This window comes from Salarias fasciatus, chromosome 5 (assembly GCF_902148845.1).
Source record: "Salarias fasciatus chromosome 5, fSalaFa1.1, whole genome shotgun sequence".
NCBI classification, from domain to species: domain Eukaryota; kingdom Metazoa; phylum Chordata; class Actinopteri; order Blenniiformes; family Blenniidae; genus Salarias; species Salarias fasciatus.
The window spans coordinates 10,000,312-10,019,958 of NC_043749.1; the positions used below are offsets into that span (position 1 = coordinate 10,000,312).

At 44.4% G+C, this 19,647-nt stretch overlaps 2 protein-coding genes across 7 annotated transcripts; one reads left to right on the forward strand and one right to left on the reverse strand.

Annotated features, from left to right (window-relative positions):
- The first annotated feature begins 1,656 nt into the window (after nucleotides 1-1,656).
- hipk1b (homeodomain interacting protein kinase 1b) lies at nucleotides 1,657-14,608 on the forward strand. Of its 5 annotated transcripts, XM_030091731.1 has the most exons (18): nucleotides 1,657-1,991; nucleotides 3,287-4,017; nucleotides 5,661-5,852; nucleotides 5,946-6,127; nucleotides 6,264-6,387; nucleotides 6,591-6,710; nucleotides 7,000-7,086; nucleotides 7,170-7,354; nucleotides 7,436-7,586; nucleotides 7,678-7,864; nucleotides 7,991-8,109; nucleotides 9,419-9,553; nucleotides 10,588-10,748; nucleotides 10,992-11,063; nucleotides 11,336-11,497; nucleotides 11,626-11,834; nucleotides 11,929-12,041; nucleotides 12,992-13,465. In XM_030091731.1, the coding sequence occupies exons 2-18, from the start codon at nucleotides 3,289-3,291 to the stop codon at nucleotides 13,463-13,465; spliced, it is 3,402 nt and encodes a 1,133-aa protein (XP_029947591.1). In that variant the 5' UTR covers nucleotides 1,657-1,991; nucleotides 3,287-3,288. The 5 variants fall into 5 exon arrangements, with proteins under 5 accessions (XP_029947591.1, XP_029947592.1, XP_029947593.1 ...); XM_030091732.1 differs by lacking the exon at nucleotides 1,657-1,991 and having other exon boundaries at nucleotides 3,289-4,017; nucleotides 12,992-14,608; XM_030091733.1 differs by lacking the exon at nucleotides 1,657-1,991 and having other exon boundaries at nucleotides 3,289-4,017; nucleotides 10,591-10,748; nucleotides 12,992-14,608.
- A 1,647-nt stretch (nucleotides 14,609-16,255) lies between these two features.
- On the reverse strand, nucleotides 16,256-18,255 carry LOC115388560 (RING finger protein 223-like). 2 transcript variants are annotated; one of them, XM_030091738.1, is made up of 4 exons: nucleotides 18,165-18,255; nucleotides 17,185-17,333; nucleotides 16,733-17,061; nucleotides 16,256-16,639 (listed from the first exon to the last, which is right to left on the reverse strand). In XM_030091738.1, the coding sequence occupies exons 3-4, from the start codon at nucleotides 17,029-17,031 to the stop codon at nucleotides 16,567-16,569; spliced, it is 372 nt and encodes a 123-aa protein (XP_029947598.1). In that variant the 5' UTR covers nucleotides 17,032-17,061; nucleotides 17,185-17,333; nucleotides 18,165-18,255; the 3' UTR covers nucleotides 16,256-16,566. The 2 variants fall into 2 exon arrangements, with proteins under 2 accessions (XP_029947598.1, XP_029947597.1); XM_030091737.1 differs by lacking the exon at nucleotides 18,165-18,255 and having other exon boundaries at nucleotides 17,185-17,478.
- Between the last annotated feature and the right edge of the window lie 1,392 nt (nucleotides 18,256-19,647).

The window sequence follows — 19,647 nt, forward strand, 5'->3', positions numbered from 1 at the left end:
TGCTCAGGACAACGCCGGCCTCACTGCAGCGTCAGCTGAGTGACCTTCAACACTGCAAAACACCCTGAATGGACAACACTCATCGCCACTGACAACATCACTGATTAGATTTTATGACGAAAGACGAGAACAAGATCAAACTGCCGTCAGCTCTAAGTTTTTAGATGACTATATACCTACTCATTGATTTCATTCTTCTGATTATTTTCTATAGGTTTCTTTCCTTTCTAATAGCAATCAACAATCATTCAACAAACATCTGGATTTTGTTACTTTCTTCTTCTTTTGCATCTTTTTATGTATGTTTGCACCCTCGGGCTCGATTACAAACTATGGAGTCTTGAAGTTTGCTTGCAATCCCTGTGCCTGTCAAGCTCTTCTCTAGACACATTTATTAGACTGAATGGTGTCTTTAAACTGGTTGCAGGCGTGAATGTGAGTCTGTGTAGTTAATATTCTCTCTGTGTTCAATATGCAACCTGTTCAGAGAGCTCCCTGCATGTTGTGCACTGGTCTATCCAAGTCAGGGTCACTGGGTGCTGGAGCCGGTCCCAGCGGACTATGTGAGAAAGTCATGTGACAGATCATCAGTCTACTGCAGAACAAATACAGAGAGACTGACAAACACACTCACATTCCCGTCAACAGGAAAGTTAGAGGCAACAATTACACTCAAACTCATCCTTTTGGGGTGTGGGATCAAATCGTGGTACCTGGAGTCAAGCATGTAAAGAGAGAACAAAATAACTAACCAGTCATACTCATACTTAATTCCCAAGGGGAAATTCTTTTTTCCACATTATGGTTGGTGGTGGTCAGAGTGTTGGGATCACAGCAGTGACGTATCTGCTGCAAGATATTATTCTCTAGATGTTAAAGTAGTAGGTGATGAAAATAATAGTTATCTGAAAGTATTTCATACATCATATGTCATTTATTGGAATTTGGAATTATTTATCACAATTACATTTTTGAAAAAGCTTTATGTTTCTATGGTAAATGTACAATTAACAATTAACAAACAAAAACCTATGAGAGAGAGAGAAAATGCTGCAGTGATGTACTCATACCTTTCTTTTGAAATGGAGATGAGACTGATTGGATCATTATGCATATAGTGTGATTGGTAGTGTCCTTAATGTAATCAAAGATAGTCATGATCACCATCATGTTTCTTACTCTTGTTTTTACCAGTCCCTTCACAAGCTGTGTGCTTTAGTCTATTTGGTTGTGGTGTCCTGTTGCTTTTGAAAAGATCACATGCACTTCTTCACGTGTATTCCGATTAGTGTGCATTGCACACGGAGGGGAAAACACACCCATATCGTGTGTGAACACACACACACACACACACACACACTGCCGGAAAATTACTGGTATCTTCTCCTTACGTCACTCCAGTTGCTCTTTACCGTAAAAATTGTTGTTGATCTATTTTATCTGTTTCACGTGATCCCAAACCTGATTTTTAAACTAATGTCTTGGCAGTAAGGATACAATTTGGATGTGGGTTGTAGTAAGTACTTTCATCTATGGTTGTTTCTGGCTGATCTTCTTTAAATCAGCGTGCATCTCTTGGCACTCCAGGGTGAAACTGGCGGGAATTACGGTACTCACAGGAAGTGACGTCACGGCGGCAGCTGATATAAGGACGTGGTTTGTTCCGGCGAAAAGTGGATTTTGCTGCCTGAAGACGGTCGTCTTTGGACAGGGGTTTCTATCATGTTGTGATTTTTAAAATGGACACACCCGGAGCTTAGATGCTTTGGCGCGATTGTACGATGTAACCTCGGCGTTTCTCCTGGGGGACCTCGGCCCTGCGACGCTTCCTGCTGCTGCTCGCCTGCCTTCGACTGAAGAAACAATGCAGGCCTAGCTAGCATCGGCTGCTAGCTGGCGGAAGCTAATCGGTAACGCTGCTCCAGCAAACTGCAGTGGGATTTAAACCCGGGACCACACCGTGCTACGAAGCTGTAATATCGTCAACCTCGGTGAGTTGAAGCTACGTCTGTATCCATTCTGGGTTTTCTGCACCATGTTCACTGTGCGAGCCAAGTTGTGAACTATTTGACGCCGTATTTCCAGAAAGTTGTTGTGTTAGCATGTTAGCTTTAGCGAGTTAGGTAATGCTGTTGATCTGAGCTCTGTCTTCACAGATGATGGGGGCGTAAATAACCGCAAGCAAACGTATATAATTACGAACCTTTCTTAGTTGAAATGCGTTCATATTTCATTGTTTGTCAGCGTTGTAACCTGGTAGTATCCAGCAGTAGGCCGCCAGGAACTGTTTCCGTGTCGAAAGTTTCCTTGTGTAATTGGAAACTGGAGCTCGGGAGATTTGGCGAAAATACACTATTAGCGTTTGTTCCACAATTTAACAAGACATCTGAACAAAATACCTGAACGATCTGAGTTGTGGATTGCTTTTACGTGTTTTTATACGGGATGTGTCCCTCCTTACATAATATTTCTTGATGTGGTATTTTTTATGAGCACGAGGAGACCAAAATCTGTATGTAGAAAGTGGAAAGCTAGCATAAAGTTTGTGATTTCCCCTCTGAGGAAATAATGTGTTTCGTTGGCGTGTATTCAGTCGAGAGAGTGAGTCATAGTCTGCTTTATTTCCATGCATTGTGCTACATCTTATTGAACATTAAAAAAAGCAACGAGGAAGCAGTTCGGTTGCCTAATGCTGTGAGTAAGTCTCTGTCCTCCTGGTGTTTTCCCTGTTAGACATGCTGTATAGTCTGGGTGCAGCCCATTTGTATCTAAAAGTCAAATATGCTGATTGTTATAAATTATGCTGACATTCAGATCACACCCAAGCTGAGTATGCTGAAGAGCCACAAAATGTCTATAGAAAGAAAATTACTGTAACAGGAACCCTGTGGTATGGATTTTAATGATTAGTTTAGACTGTGCACTGGTTTCAACTTGCTGATATTGATGCCACAGTGTGTTTATCACGATTTACTTGCAAAGTGTCAGTGCTTGAAAAAATAAGTTTTTATTTTACTTTAATTTCAAATATGGCTTAGACAGAAAGCATATCTTATTAATCCCCTTCTGGTGACTTGTGGATGTTAAGTTAACCTGTCAGCAGTGGGATTTGAACCCATAATCCTCTGGCCGTATTCCAAAATTTGGGAAAATAACCACATCTTGATTTCATTGCAGGCTGTGATTTACAATCCTCTTGAAGTTTGTGAATTGATATTGTCAAGTGTGCGTTAAGATCTAAGCTTTGATTAACCTGTGATTCTAATCCTTTCCCATTTCTTTACAGCGATGAGTTCTCAGCTGCAGGTCTTCTCGCCACCCTCCATCTCCTCCAGTGCCTTTTGCCGAGTTAAGAAGCTGAAGGTGGAGAGCAATGTGTGGGACGTGTCCACCACCGAGGCTTACAGCTCCATAGCGGGTCAGTCTGCATACACGTTCACCCCGGCCATGGCTGTGCCGCCCTTTGCGCCATCCCTCGTCTTTCCCCCGACCGCGCCCGTCTCGAGGGGGCAGGTGGTGGTGCGGGCAGCCGACAGCACCGGCAGTCTTCCCCGTGGATCCAGTCGACGCGTCTCTGAGCAGGCGACGTCCTCTTCTTACGCTCACGAGACGGTCCCGGAGACCAGGGGCCACCGCCATGGGCAGAAGAGGAAAGCGGAGGAGGCCAGTGAGGGCAGCGGGAGCGGGTGTGGCAGCGTCCAGATCTTGGAGGAGCTCTCGGCTCCTGCGGCAACTTACTCCACCCGGACAGGTGGCGGCGGGGGAGGAGGCACCGGCCAGTCCATACCTCACTCGGCTCCCACCACCAAGAGCAGCAGCTCCAACGGAGAGGGGGACTATCAGCTTGTGCAACACGAGATCCTCTGCTCGGTGTCCTGCAGCTACGAAGTGCTGGAGTTCCTTGGAAGGGGCACGTTTGGACAAGTGGCCAAGTGCTGGAAGAGGGGCACCAATGAGATTGTAGCCATCAAGATCCTGAAGAACCATCCTTCCTACGCTCGCCAGGGCCAGATTGAGGTAAAAAGACATTCATTCTGTATGTCCACTCCAAATGTTTTAACTGAGTTGTTGACTTTCAGATTAAACAATTAGCCTCATCGATGTAATACAGATGTGATGAGTTCTCCACCAACTGATTTACATGAAGAATACAATACTGATTGTTACTGAATTAGAATTAGGTGGAGAGTAAATGGAGAAAAATCTGGGTAGAAAAGTGATCTTAGATCTAGATGAGTGAAACTGAACTGCTGTGTCTGTTGATGAAGATTGACTCCTGCAGTGAGCTGTGATGTTATCTTACCGCATGTCATTTGTTTTTTTCAGGAAATTTTGTTGAAGCAATCACTTTCAATGATAACAGTCATTACATAATAGCTGTACAATGGTCAATGGTGCTCAGTGTTAGGAAAATATGCTCGGCTTTTTCAGCAAGAAAAGCAGAAATTCTGGAATGATTTTGTGTTTGGTTTTTTTTCCCAGCTGAAATCAGAGTTTTATTCTCACAAAGGTAGTAACATTGACAAGAGAGCTGAAGTAAGATTCTGAGTCAAGTCCACATTCTCTCGTTCCACAGAGAACATTTTCCCTACATGCAATTATTACGAGAACAAAGGCTTGATTCTCTATTGTCTTCATTCATGTTCGTCCTGAAGGCCCCAGCGACATATGTAGAAGATGTACAATTCAGCAGAGCACAATATTTACTCTTGTACTCAAGTTCATGAAATTCACATCAGTGTCTCAAGTAATCAACTTCTAAGACTGCTGAAATGGCTGTGGCTGCATGTGGTTGCACTACAAAGCTCTGTGACTCCAGCATGAAAAAGGCAACAGGACACCTGAATAAATATCAGGAAAAACTCCTTCACAAAACAGTTGTAAATAATTTTCTGTTTTAGTTATTTTTCTAAATTGGAATTTAAAGTCCTGCTGTGGTAACACTGGAATTTCCCAGTTTGGGAATAATAAAGTAACACTCTACTCTGCCCAACTCTGTCAGTTTGGACCCGAGACACTCGCACTGTTTCTAAAGCATGAGGAATTGGAAGGAGACTCGATACTGCATTACTAATTATAAGATGACCTGATTTGTTGATACATATAAAACAATGCACTGACTTATAGCCTGTAAAACATTCACAGAGCATTGATCTCAAAGTAATGTGGACAGAAAGAACATGCAGCCAGTGAGCCGCAAAGTCCTCTTGCACATATTTAATTACTGCTTTTCTTAGTGAGAACTGATGCTGTTTGGGAAATTCTGCCAGTCCTGTAAAGGCTAAGAGTGAAGTTTCAGAGTTTTGTCCATTTTTGAATTGCCTCAAACACTGTGATCCTTATGAATCAACTCGGTTTAACTGATAACTGTGATCATAAATGTTAATGTTGGTTTCAAGGAAGTACACTATCAAAAAGAAATCTACTGCACCAAACAAGCTTGAATCAAAGACAAGTTTAATTGTTTCTTATGCAGGTACGAAGCAAATCGCAAAAGCAAGGCATTTTCAAAGAAAGCATGCAGTTTTTATTGAGAAGAACATGCCTGCGTCGTCATGCTATGAACACAACATAACAGCCAATCCGATCAAAAAGCAAATCTTGGTCTCCAGAAAAGCTTCTTGACACATTAACATGGCGGCGTTGTCTCGTTCTGATAGGTGGGCATCCTGAACAGACTGAGCGCCGAGAACGCAGACGAGTACAATTTCGTGCGGTCCTACGAGTGCTTCCAACACAAGGGTCACACCTGCCTGGTGTTTGAGATGCTGGAGCAGAATCTGTACGACTTCCTCAAACACAGCAAGTTCAGCCCGCTCCCTTTACGCCATATCAGGCCCATCCTGCAGCAGGTACGTCCATCAGGAAATCCACACTTTGGGGAAATTACTGTTTTTGTCCTCCGTGTTTGAGCCGGCCTCATGTCCGTGCGTTTGCGTTACCAGGTGGCTACAGCACTGATGAAGCTGAAGAGCCTGGGCCTGATCCACGCAGACCTGAAGCCTGAAAACATCATGCTGGTCGACCCCCTCAGGCAGCCCTACAGGGTGAAGGTCATCGACTTCGGTTCAGCGAGTCACGTATCCAAAGCAGTGTGCTCAACCTACTTACAGTCTCGCTACTACAGGTAGGTTACAAAAACTGTTTTCCACAGCTTAGATGTGTTGTATTGTTTAGCAGGTGAAGTGGGAACAAACTTGTTGATTGTGAGCTGACGGCTCGGCGCTTCTTCCTCATCGCTCATGTTTGTGTTTTTCTGCCAGGGCTCCAGAAATCATTTTGGGCCTGCCGTTCTGTGAGGCCATCGACATGTGGTCTCTGGGCTGTGTGATTGCTGAGCTGTTTCTGGGCTGGCCGCTCTACCCTGGAGCTTCGGAGTATGACCAGGTCAGTACAAACAGCGGCGTCTCAGGCCTCCTGGATGCGGCTGATCGATGAACTGGAACAAAGGAACGGATTGTGCTCTAAGCCCAGAGATTCCACTGGGCTGCAAGAAAACAACCATAGCTGTGAAGAGTTAGAGGATTTTTTTTTTTTTTTTTTTTTTTGTAATACTCATTAAATGTGTGTACTTTCCTTTTTGTGTCCAGATCCGTTACATTTCTCAGACTCAAGGCCTTCCAGCTGAGTACCTCCTGAGCGCCGGCACCAAAACAAGCCGCTTCTTCAATCGAGGCCCCGACTCCAGCTACCCACTCTGGAGGCTAAAGGTCAGTGTCGACTCAGCTTCTGCTGAGCTTCAGCTCGCCGATAAGACTGGAGAGGAGTGTGTTTTTTTTCCGAAGTGTGGAGCTCGGCTCCTCCAGGAGGAGGCCTTTTTTCCTGGTATAATTTTTTTTTTCTTGTAATTTTTAAGAAGAGATCATCATAAAAAAGAGAAAATGACCTTATAGCTGGTCACTGTTCTATTGTAATACTTGTTTAGGGCAATGTTTAAAAATGAAATAAGCAAAATTCGCAACAGTTTTCCCAGTAGAAATAAATACTGTGTCTTATCAGACTCCATCAGAGCATGAAATGGAAATGGGCATCAAATCCAAGGAGGCCAGGAAATACATCTTCAACTGTCTGGATGACATGATGCAGGTACATGGTCGCACGAACACAGGGATTACTGTGACTATACCTCGTATTGTTCGCCTTTTAAAACGTGAAGTTGTGTGTTCCAGGTGAACCTGTCCTCTCACTTGGAGGGAACAGACATGCTCGCTGAGAAAGCCGATCGTCGGGAGTTCATCGACCTGTTGAAGCGGATGCTCCGGCTGGATGCGGACAAAAGGATCACGCCGACGAAAACTCTGGGCCACCCCTTCGTCACAATGAGCCACCTCATGGATTATCCCCACAGCTCCCAGTAAGCGTGTGGAAAGAAATCATTCTGTTGGTCGCCGGTTCATAATGGGATTGCTAAATGTTGTTCTTGGATCTTCGTCAGCGTGAAGTCGTGCTTCCAGAACATGGAGATCTGCAAGCGCAGGAGCTCCTACGACAGCGGGAAATCCCTGTACTCCACCAGCGCCGTGCCCAGCGCTGCGGCGGGAAACCTCACTGTTACCTTCAGTAGCCAGCTCAACCAGCATAATCAGGTGCCCCTCATCGGTCAACAGCATAAATACCCCTGCATGGTCTTACCCTTGTTATCTTTTCAGATTATTAACCCATAGTGCGATCTTCCAGGTGCCTTCTGCCGGGGGTGCGGTGCCTTTGCTGAACTACCAGCCAGCTCTGTACCAGCAGGCGACCATCAACATTCCTGGACTGGCTCAGCAGAGCGTCCCCATCCCAACACGTCCCGCCGGGCTGTGTAGCCAGACCGAACCCTTCCAGCAGACCCTCATCGTCTGTCCTCCCTCCACTATACAAGGTAAAGGCTGCAAGTGTGTTTTCGTCTTTGACACTTGAAATAATAACTGTTTATTGAACTGTAATCTCACAATCTCCTCTCTGAGGTCTTTTTATCTTAGTTTCATTGTTGTTTTTTTCTTCCCAGGGCTTCAGTCATCCAGTAAGAGTTCCAGTTTCCCAGTGAGGGTGGAGAACTCTGTACCCATAGTACCTCAAAACCAGCCTGCTCAGTCATTGCAGATCCAGCCAAATATGCTCACACAAGTAAGAATTAATAAGCCTCATCTCATCCCCAACATTAGGGTTACTTAATGTGAAATATTTTTGCAGGATGGTTTCGTAGTGAATAAATAGATGCCATCTTTTTGTTATTGTTGTGTTCGTCACTGCTCCATGTCGGTTGGCCTTGATTCTGGCATCATGTTGGAGATTTGCTCACCCTGTTGGCTAAAGGATGCACCTCATGTTGTGATGGTTGAACCTTTTTCAGGCTTTCCCTGATAACCTTGCTGCTTTCATGTCTGCAAGTAGCTGCAGCTTAAGCCTTGTGTGCCGAAATGTTCCCGTTGAGACGAGCAAAAGGAAGTCAAATCAATGCTTCCATATAATCGAGTCCTTTCCGTGTTGCCTTTGAGGTTACTGGTGACACGCGAGTGATTTCAATCTGAAATGTATCTAACATATTGTGCTTTTCTGTGTTTTGTGTTCCATGTAGTATATATTTTAAGTTTTTTTTTTCCTGTGTTGTGAAAAGTGGAGTTCAGAGAATTTTTTTATTATATACTTGATATACCAGCAGTAGCTGCAGAGGTTTGTATGTTTCCTGCACTCTGATGTGAAAAGTGTTCCTTTATTGTAAATACTGATATCATGTAGCATTCATCCACACGTGACCTGCACAGATTTGTGGACATAATGCTCATGAGCAGTTTTCTATAAAAAAAAAAAAAAAACCTTCTATCATTCAGTTGCCTAAAGTCAAGCTTCCTGAAAAATATGGCAGCATTACAGTATCATTAGCACCCAGATGAGAGCAGCGATGCCCTCTGTTGCTCATTCATGATGATACTGAGAGCCTTCAGTTCTCTCCTTTCATGCCCTTCTTGTCTTGTTGCCAGCAGAGCTGCTCATGTTTGATGGAGGAGAAAGGAAAATTGTTAAAATAAGCTTCCATATTCAGTGAAAGTGTAGATTATTTAAATGTGCTATTAAATATTGAAGGAAAAAAAAAATCTGAAGACCGTGTACTGTGCTCTCTGTTCCCGATGATCGTATCTCGCCTTTAATTTGCTTTCAGAAATGATCGGAACTCCACAATTCCCCGTCTTCGCTGTGGGATGAATGCCAGATGTTTAGTGAGGGAGGCTCATCTGGCTGAAAAAGCTAGTTAATTGCTGTTTGTGAAAATGAGGAATAATTGCTGCACGCTGCAGAGGTCTGGGGTCCAGCTGGACGCCCGTGCGGATCACTCGTGCAGCTGCTCGCCTCTGCTTCCCCCCCCCCCGTCCGCGTCGGCCGTCGCTTCTCGTCACGACCTAACGCTGCCCTTCGCTATCCTCCCTCCCTCCTCCAGGGTTCCTGCACACCCCTGATGGTGGCCACCCTGCACCCTCCCCCAGCAGGCATAGCCTCCCAGTACTCTCTGCCCCTCGGGCTGGGCGCCGGGGTGGGTCGGCCCACCCTCCTGGAGCACACAGCCACAGTGCTGGTAAAGCAACGACGACATCCCAGAAGAAAAACACGCACCTGCATTTTCCCTCTGCCACTAACAATACCATCTTCCTCCTGGACCACTCTTCTTTTCCTTTTTTTTTTTTTTTTTTTTTTTTTTTTTGTAACTTTCCCTCTCCTTCTGTGCCACTTGTTGTTTGGGGCTGGTTTTTGTTTTGTGCATCGTACTTCTACATCTGCCGGTGTCACATGTGGACTGGTCATGGCTGTCAGAGTCACAGGGCGTCAGGGAAAATGAAACTCTTTATTGGTTCTGGCATTCTGGAAATTCTACCTTGCTAAGATTGGAGAGAAGAGCCAAAAGCGCCACGCTCTTTCTACACCCGGGAACACCCTCTCCACACACGACTCTCACCCTCTCACCGGCCACTCTTTCCCCCCCATAGGTGTGCTGAAGGCATGGAGCGCATGTGGTGCTGAGTTGGTCTGCGCTTTGCTTGCAGCTTCTTTTTTGTCCCCGTCCTTCCCTGGTTTCAGCGGAGGAGGCTGCAGCCGCCAAGTCCACTAAATGCCCCTCTCCGGCAGCCTGCCCCGACTCTGACGCCCGTCTTTTCGTTTCAGCCCCAGAACATGTGGCATGAACCTTTTCCCGGTGCACATTGTCGGCAGACTGTTTGGCATCAGGGAACCGAACTAATCTCTTTCTTAAGCGTTTCTTCTTTAACAGGCACGATGGCCCTTTGTGTACTTGTCTTTATACCTGATCTGACTGTTGACAGTGCTTCATTGTTTGTGCTTTGCATGATATCATCTCGTGGATTCGTTGCAGGGCTATGCTATAATAAAAGAATGGCTTGGGAAAGGTTGCTCGCTTATCTAGCTCTGTGCTTTTTGCCTGTAGAGGAGATTGGCCTCTGGCTTGCCTCTTTGTATTCAGCCTTTGGATTTGTTTCTCAGCATGGCTCGATTTGTCCGGCCCATTTCAGCAGTCAGATGAGTTCTGTCCACTCCGACTTATCCGATTCTTCTCGTGGCTCGGACTGAAGCGTGTCTCTCCTGTTGCTCTCCCAGCAGGCCTGGCCCACCGGCACCCAGCAGATCCTCATCCCGTCGTCGTGGCAGCAGGTCCCGGGCGTCGCCATCCACAGCTCCGCTCACCAGGCCAGCGCCGCCGAGTCCTCGCACGAGACGCCGCAGTCGGACGCGGCGCTGCAGCAGGGACACAGCTGGCGGTGGGTCAACGCGCTAACACGCCGACGTGTGTTTTCTTAGATGTGAAGCGGCAGGGCTCAGATTTGGACATTTGCACTGCAAACAGCTGCACACATGAGTATTCAAATGTTCCTTCACACAATCATAAAGACAAACAGATTCAGTTTTGGTGGTTTATCTCACAATGTTTTCTCTAGCCTGAATTAATATTTTCATCTCTCTTAATGTCTATTTTATTTTATTTTTTATTTTAACTCTAACAGGAGCATCACTCAAGCCAGGACTCAGCAGGAGAGAAAGAAAGTGAAAGCTCGGCGTGGAGAGAACAGGAACAGGTTAGTGAAGCCTCGTGGTTTTGTCTTGATTAGATTTCTCCTTTCATTGTTTCATCATCATCACACCGAATAACAGAGCCAAAGGTCAACAGTTGTAAAATTGCATTAAAGAGCAACTAAAGTTCACATTTCAGCTGTAATTTACAAAAAGGTCTTCATATTTATAAATGTATATAAGCACAAGCAGAAGAATCCGTGTGATTTAGAGAGAGAGGTTCGAGTGTTGTTGACATTCACACATGCTCTCCTGTTTGTTTGCGGTTCCTGTTTAGAGGTGCGTCGTTGCTCGGCGGCGTCTGTGCGAGCCCACCCCCTTCCAGTGCCGCTCTGTCTCAGCCAATCATCATCTCCGACACACCGAGCCCGGCGGTCAGCATCATCACCATTCACAGCGACACCGACACCGAGGATGAGCGCAAGTTCCATCCCGCCAGGTGAGGAGAAACATCTCGACGGCGCTGCGTCGGGCGGATCTCCCCCGACATTCCTCATATCGGGAGAAAAACATGCTTCGGTCGAGGATTCTGTCTTTAATAAATGTTTCTGTTCGTCATCCTCTCAGCGTTGGATTGAGCCAGCGCACCAACGTCATCAGCTGTGTGACCGTCCACGACTCGGACTCGTCCACCGCCAGCCCCCTGACGCCGCTGCCCCGCACGCTCCACGCAGGCGGCGCCGCCGCCGCGTCGTCGCGCCAGGCCAAGTCCCTGGCGGTGGTGGCTCCTTCGGTCAAAACGCAGGCGGCCGAGAGAGAAGTCTCGCGTGGGACCGGTGAGATTTTCCTCCAACGATTCAAGAGTCATCGGCAGGTCCAATTCCGAGTGATCGCAGCTCATCTGAGTAATATTTGCGTTTAATTCCGCAGTGAACTACATGAAGCCTAAGAGATCGTCCAACCGACAGCCCTGCAGCTCAGGGGAGAGCGTGGAGCGTCACGGCCTGGCGCCCAGCCAGTCCCACCCTTTAAACCTCAGCCAGGTGCGCATTCTTTCAGGTTTGGAGAGGTTAAACGTGCTTGCTAATTACTTCTTTAAAAAAAAAAAAAAAGGGAACATACCCAGCTCTCTGTGTTGTTTCAACACGCCGACAGAACATTTGCATTTCCACTCTCTGTGGGAAAGCCTGTCACACTCGTCGGCATGCTAAGCACGGCGGCCGACCCTGCTGTGAAAGTGTGTCTCAGCAGCAGTGGAGGAGCAGGTCAGCCGCTGAGCGGCTCCGTGTCAACAATAGCAGAAAGTTAAGCGAGCTCCAGCTGTGTTAAACATCTGTTTCCAAACTGCAGACACAGTCAAACGACAGCCGTGTCACAGTATATATCTCCCAGAGGATACTTGAAGTCATGAAATGCAGGCGTCGCTTATCCATAAAATAGAGAAGGTTCTCTCAACAAGGGTGGTGAGGGTTTTGGTTGAGTCCGGCGCCCTCTGCTGGACATACAGTGTAACGACAGTTGAGAACGTCACACACCAGTTCTTTTCTATGTAATAACACCCACAAGGCTCCCAGGCTCCGTCGAGCAGTATTTGTTTCGATTGTGTCACAACATGTAAAAATTAATTACGCACCTGTCATTTTGATTTATGACATTAATTAATCTACAAATCAAAAAGTTTGAACTCATAATGAAGTGTATTGTGTGGCGTGAAGACCTCACCGCTGCATGTTACGGAGAAATGTCACATAAATCTACACCGTCGATAATATCAACAGCTTTTGACTTGAAGCGTTATTCACCGTCTGGCTGGTTCTGTTCAATGGTTCAGGCAAACGTTGGTTAATCTGGATCAGTTTTAACAGTTATGACGGTTGTACTGTTATAGAAAGACTAAACAGGTGTTTAAAATGTATCTAACAAGCACAGCGACTGATACCTTAAAAAGTGGAAGCTGGTTCTTGAAGTTAAAGTGTGTGTTTGTCTCCTTCAGGTTCAGTCCGTGGTTTCTTCATCTCAGGAGCGCTCGTCCCACAACGACTCGTCCTTACGCCGCCAGCAGACATTCCCTCCGGTGGTCTCCGCCTCACACTACAGCTTCCCGGAGGTGTCGGCGCTGGTGTCGGGCTCCGCCCCCGCCCCCGGCCTCTACACCTACCCCGCCTCCAGCGCCCTGTCCTCGGCCTCCCAGGCCATGGAGCAGCTGCTGGGCCGCGGCCACGGCGGCCACGGACACTCCCCCTCCGCCTATGCAGCAACGTACACCTCATCGTCGTCGTCGTCGTCGTCCAGGAGAGACTCGGCCAGTCGCAAGGACTCGGTCAGCAGCCTGCTGCACGGCCTGCCCACGGCCTACCAGCACCAGTTTGCCGCCGGCTCCCCCTACGTCAGCGTGACGCCCCGGGCCGAGGCGTACAGTGCCTACCAGCTGAGCCCGCGGCGCCTCACTCAGTACCCCTACTTGTAGAGAGCCACTCACTTTAACTGTAAGATGGGAACATCTTAACTCTGACACACATTTAGCACAAAGGGACATTCAAACTGTAGAGTAACCACAGTTGGTCACTTAACGTGTTTGCTGCTTTTAACGACAGAACAGCATTTCACCTCCAGCTCATTTATATGCTCTTCTGGACTGTTTTAGTGTTTTTTAAAAAAAAAAGAGAAAAGTTCTTTGGTATTATTTGTAATGTATCATTATATTTTATGTTTTAAAACGAAAATGGCAAAAAAAAAAAACAACATAGTTTAAGGCCCATATTTTACCCCCAGTGTATCCGGTGTAGGCGTCGTGGTAAATGTATTTTCCACTCGTTTATCTTGAGGTTGTTCTGTGAAGAGAGATACTTTCCTCTTCCTCTCAAGGTGAGCTTTTAGATGCCTGACTTTTAAGACTAGTGAAGCTGACGGTCCTTAGTATTTAATGAGCCTTACGACTACGTCGTCACACTAACCCACTGAGGCCCCCCCCCCCCCCCACCACCACCCCCTAACGCCCCCGTGTTTTCAGTGAACGTCATAAAGACTGTACTTTACCCACGTCTGTTTACCTGCAAACTATGTTTTTAAGTTATGTTTTCGTCAAGTGTGAGTTTAGAGGAACAGGAGGCTCCGTGAAGAGGTGTGGTTAAAAACTGTGATGGATACATGTTTAATTTAAAGTGCACATGTGATGGTCTGTTAATGTAGTGACAGTGTTTAGACAGGGTTGAGCATGTCCTTATGCAATAGAATCTGTTTCTGTTTGTTTTTGTTTCTTTGTTTCTTTTTTTTTTTTAACCTTCATTAACTGAGTGCTGAATGTATTTATGAAGTTCAGAGTGGGATCTCAATCATGAGGATTGACGTGAAAAGCTTTTGTTTTAAATTGTTTGGGGAAGGTTAAAAAAAAAAAGTTTAATTACTCCCTCGCATCTTAAAATATGCGTTTCACATGAGCCGGAATAATATTCTATAGAAATATTTGTGAATCCTGATCATGTAGGACCTGCGATTATTAAGAAGAAATGGCCAGTTTTTATTTGAGTTATTTAAAAGGAAAAAAAAAAAAAAAGTTGTGTTTCAGTCCCATTTCCTGTCTTCAACACTTTTTGGAGCGACTCGTGACGAAGCTGTAACGAACTGTCCGCCGTGCTGGAGAACTGATGGATCTAAGTGTCTAATTACTGCAAATATGCGTTATCATCAGTTGTCCCTGGTCTGATCAGGGAGCTCCTCCTCCCGGCGTTCAGCACCGTGGAGAGCAAGGGTCGGCCTGCCAGATCTCGGAGCGGCTTCTCCTGCCGCCGGGTCGAACTCTGGATGGTTTCCGGGGGTTCTGGAAGCTTCTTCTTACCTGTTGTTTGCATCAGTTTTGTGTTATGTCTAAATATTTAACTGTATCTCATCTTAACATAGTATAGTTAAGAGGCTGTTTGGTAGAACTAATTCAGGGAAAAAGGTTTCAGCTCAGAATAATCCACGGTCACAGTTTCCAATAAAATCACAAATTCACAGCGCCGCCTCTGCTTTCGTTCTTTTACCCAGAAACTCCTGTGAGGTTTTGTTCAGTTACAGACACGTTGCTGCAATCCAAGCTCTTTTAGTGTGCAGCAGCTGATGTGAATCATCATAACACACGAGATGATATTTAGTGCTTCAGTGCATGTGATAATTCCACATTAACTGTTTAAAATGAACTAATCCGTCTGCTTTTTCAGTGAGTCGTTTATTGAGAATGGACAGTTATTGCACTTGTGATTATTGTAAGAAAATTAAGCCTCATTTTAAGAAAGCCTTTAGAAAAAAACTTGAATGAAAACAGTTCTATCATCGGTTTTACTTGTATAAATACTACAGTTTCAACAGCTTTCTAATGAGGCGATCAAGTATTCTATAACTTGTTTATAAGAAATGCCTTTTTCCGTCACTGTCAAAAAAAGTTACATTTTTGAGGTGAACATTTCGTGGACTGTGGAACACCAAAGCAAAGTCTCTGAGACTTGAGTTTTCAGGTTTTGGTGGAGGAATTTTACATTTTATATTTCTCGTTTCCTTCCGTTCTACATGCATATCTACAGTCACTGTACATTTTGTACAAACTTATGAAACAGTTTTTGGAGCCAAATAGTAAAAGATTTCTTTCTAAATAAAAAAAAAAGTCAGTAATCACCTTCAATCTGCGAGGTTAAGAAGAAGTGGAACTTCAACGTGGCCGTGACCTCTGATCTGAGTCTGAACTGCCAAGAAAACCCTGACAAGTACAACAGGAACTAAAGAGCTCAAGTCTTGAAGTCATGTTCAGACTGAATTGTCGAAGAAAATCCATCTGATAACTCCAGCTGTCACTCAGGTCTCACAAAAATCAACATCACTCCAGTCAGGCTTCCTGTCGTCAGAGAGCCGTCTCCAAAAACTACAGATTTGCTTACCCAGGATGTTCTTTGTCTGTTTCTGGTCATCTGGATCAATCCTTTCTGTTCCCAGAGTCACAGCAGAGGCTGCTTGCAGCTTTTACGCTCCTAATGTTTGGAACAAGCTCTCGGAATCCTGCAGGATTGCTCAGAGTTCTTTCGAAACTGTCCAGGATGTCTGTATCCTGTATCCCAGGATCCAGGACTTTTTGGAAACTTGCATGCTAAAGGTTATCTTTTACACAAAAACTAAGAAAAATAGTTCAGTTTTTAAAGGTTTAAATCTTGACTAATCTGTGAGAATTGAGATGAAATGCATCCCAAAACAGTCTGACAACCCTGCAATTAAGAAAGCACTCATTCCATTGTATTCAACAATTGCTTTTTATTTAAATTATATCGTAATTTATGTACAAATATTTTAATCATAGTTTTTGCTCAAAATTAAAGTTAACAGTTGAGCATTTTTCTCTAAAAAAAGAATTGTGGAATCGACAGTTGACACACTACCGGGCGTCTCACAAAAAGTAAAAAGTATCCGAGCTGTCTGGATTTTACAGTATGGCACTAAACAAATATTTTACATATCAATTAAAATATGAATCACAAGTTTGGCTCCAGTTTGTCCGGCAGAAGAGCTGAGGTATGGGTTTGTTCGTCAAGTGAGGAAGAGTTTCTAGGAGGCCATCCAGACACAGGGGAACAGCTTGAGGAAGGCGCAGGTGAAAGCAGAGCGCTGAGAATGGGACCTACAGAGAAACACACGACAGATCCGCCTTTAGACCAACACCGGCAGACACACCGAGCTGCACGCGGTCTGCAGCGACTCCCGCCGTACTGACAGTGCGGGCTTGCAGAGTTTGTCTCCGCCGTCCTTCAGGTGGTCCCCCTCTTTCTTCTCCGCCACCATCTGGTCCCAGATCTCCGTGTTGATCCACAGGGACCCGGGCAGCGTCAGGCTGGCTCGCGTGCAGGTGATCCAGCGGCACAGCGGGCAGGAGACCGTGTACATCCGGCCCTCCAGCTTGGACAGCCTCTGCAGACACGGGGTGCAGAAGGTGTGGTTGCAGTGCAGCATCCTCGGGACCCGGTCTTTGCGGGAGTACTGGTCGAAGCAGACGATGCACTCAAGCGTGTCCATGTCGGAGAGAGAGGTCCGATCGGATGAGACCTGCAGGACACACCAAGACAAACCCTCTGTTAGACGGTCCGAGGACTTCATTTAAAAAGTGCAGCAAGTAACTTAAAGTACAAAGACAAGTTGACTGAATCAGTCCTTTTCAGTGCTACTCACTTGTTTGGAAGAGTAGTTGCGCTCAGCCTGTCCTCACTGCGCTCCTGCTGCTCCTCATAAAGCTCGAGCGTCTCTCTTGACTCGCCCAAACATGGTCACTTCCGCACTCTTCACGTGACGTCACAATTGATGGATCGATGGAGTCGCTTCTGAAAGAACAAGAATAACAAATATTCCCGGACTTCATAACTGACCCGGTGTATATGGAACTAGTGACAGATTTTTTTCCTCCAAAATGCGGACTACAAACCCTTTCAATTTCGTAGCACTTAATGATTTTTATTGCTGTTTCTTAAGTGTTTTATCTTTGCTGTTTGAGTTTTATACCTTTCGCACTTTGAGATTTTCATGAATGTGAAATTATTATAATTATTATTATTATTATTGTTACGCATTTAGAACTGTAGAAACTGTGCATTTTTTATCATCTTCTCACCAGGCTATATCTTGTGACGTATTGGACAGAGGTATCCAAACTACGGCCTCTTGTTCATTTTTAATAATTCTAAAAAAAGAAATAAGTTAGAGAGTTAGAGAGTGGAAATTTATATATATTTTTATATATATATATTTATATATATATATATATATATATATATATATATATATATATATATATATATATATATATATATATATATATATATATATATATATATAACTTTATTAAAAAATATTTACAAAGCTTTGAAGATGAAATTTGGCCAACAAATAACTTCAGAGTAAATACCTGCAACTGCACTCAAGTGTACTACATTTATTAAATGTAAATCGAATACTATATGAAGTATAAATTACAGGTTGACCTAATTGTGATAAATTTGTCTCTCTCTCGCTCCCTCTCTCTCTCTCTCTCTCTCTCTCTCTCTCTCTCACACACACACACACACACACACACTGTAGTTTAAAAATAACATCTTTCCATGACAATATGGGCAGACACTGACACAGAGGTAGAAATATTCATAAGAAAGACTTACAGATCAAGAGCAAAACTTATCTGTGAAATAATCTTGAGGAACTTGTCAACACTTGCCCATCAACAAGCTTTACAAGTATAGAAGGAAGTGCTCAACAGCCTGTGTGTTTTCCTTTCTTTGGGAAGGTTTTTCTTAGGAACTCTGACTATGTGCCTACAACAAAGGACATGCAGGCAAAACACTTTCCATGTGGGTTTCAAGTGGGAGAAACAAATGGAAAAGAAAAAACAACAAAGCATTGAAATTGTCAGTAAAAATAAAATGCACACTTGCATGTATAAATGTGAATTGTTTGCAATATTTTTGTTTTAACTGTTTTGCCAGTCATTTCATTTTTATTTTAATGTCTGAAAAGTTTGATATTAACAGAAAATTGCTGATTGCCAGAAACAATGGCAGCTGACCAGGAAAGATTGAAGTGCTACAGCCTCATATAACTTGTTTATCAGGTTATGGTGCAAGTTCATGGTTATATTACATGTAATTCCAAGGAAGAGTCATATTTGTCCACCTTGCCACACGTTGTAAATTTCTTTCTTCTGAAGAACTGAGCAGGCAGTCATTGTGTGGGTTCAAAGTGAACCTGGAGAGATTAATCTCTGCTGCACTACTCCTGACTTGCCTTCTATCTGCCACTCACAGGCAGGCTGCCAGGTCAGAGACAAAAAAAACAAAACAAAAAAAAACAATTCAAATTATGGCCATATGAAACTATGTATACTGCTCATAATGTTGCTACCACAGCAAGATATTTTGCAATCCTGGTAGCTAAAAAAAAATAACACTGTTAGCATTTAATGTACGAGCAATAAATACCTTCCCTCCCATATTTTTGAAGCTGTCTTGGACTCACACCTTTGCTTGTTGAAGTTGAAAAGTCTATCCTTTTTTTAATTGACATAGATTATCAGAAAACATTTCACCTAAATTTGAATAATGAATGAGGTTCAAATGCAACTGTATTTCTACAGCACCATTCAGACACAAGAAAGTTACTAACATATAAAAGAAATACATTAAATCAAAGTGAAGAAAGATGCAGAGATTGCAAAAGGTCCTCCCTGGACCTTTTTTTCTTGTGAAGCTGCTATTGCTTCAGACAGCTGATGTATCTACACTGAGCTTCTTCCCTTACTCAGTCATTATGTTTCACCTCCTGCAGCCAGCCTCTCTCTCTCTCTCTCTCCAGGATCCTCAACACTGGAACTGGAAGTCCATGGTCTGAATCCTCCTGTGCTGATTCATCCCCCAGGGAGAGGAGATTAGAACTGGAGGTTCCCTACCTGCTACCAATCCAGGGTCTGGGTCTTAATGAAGTTATCTTGGTAAGCTTTTAAAAATAACTGTTGAATATTGTTTTCAGATTCATAATTTGTCTAAACCTGCTCCTTCCTCATTTGTAGGCATCCAAAGTAATTCTTGTTCTGTAGGCCGGATTTATTCTTGAGATCTTGGAAACTCCTTGATCTGTGAGTTTAAGTTT

What these genes read in the sequence shown, in the direction of transcription:
- hipk1b (XM_030091731.1), top strand. Translation starts at nt 3,289, where the DNA reads ATGAGTTCTCAGCTGCAGGTCTTCTCGCCACCCTCCATCTCCTCCAGT. An exon ending in TTACAGTCTCGCTACTACAG is followed by an intron (nt 6,128 to 6,263) that starts GTAGGTTACAAA and finishes TTTTTCTGCCAG; the next exon opens with GGCTCCAGAAATCATTTTGG. An exon ending in CGCAAGTTCCATCCCGCCAG is followed by an intron (nt 11,498 to 11,625) that starts GTGAGGAGAAAC and finishes TCATCCTCTCAG; the next exon opens with CGTTGGATTGAGCCAGCGCA.
- LOC115388560 (XM_030091738.1), bottom strand. Translation starts at nt 17,031, where the DNA reads ATGGACACGCTTGAGTGCATCGTCTGCTTCGACCAGTACTCCCGCAAA. An exon ending in AAACTCTGCAAGCCCGCACT is followed by an intron (nt 16,640 to 16,732) that starts GTCAGTACGGCG and finishes GTTTCTCTGTAG; the next exon opens with GTCCCATTCTCAGCGCTCTG.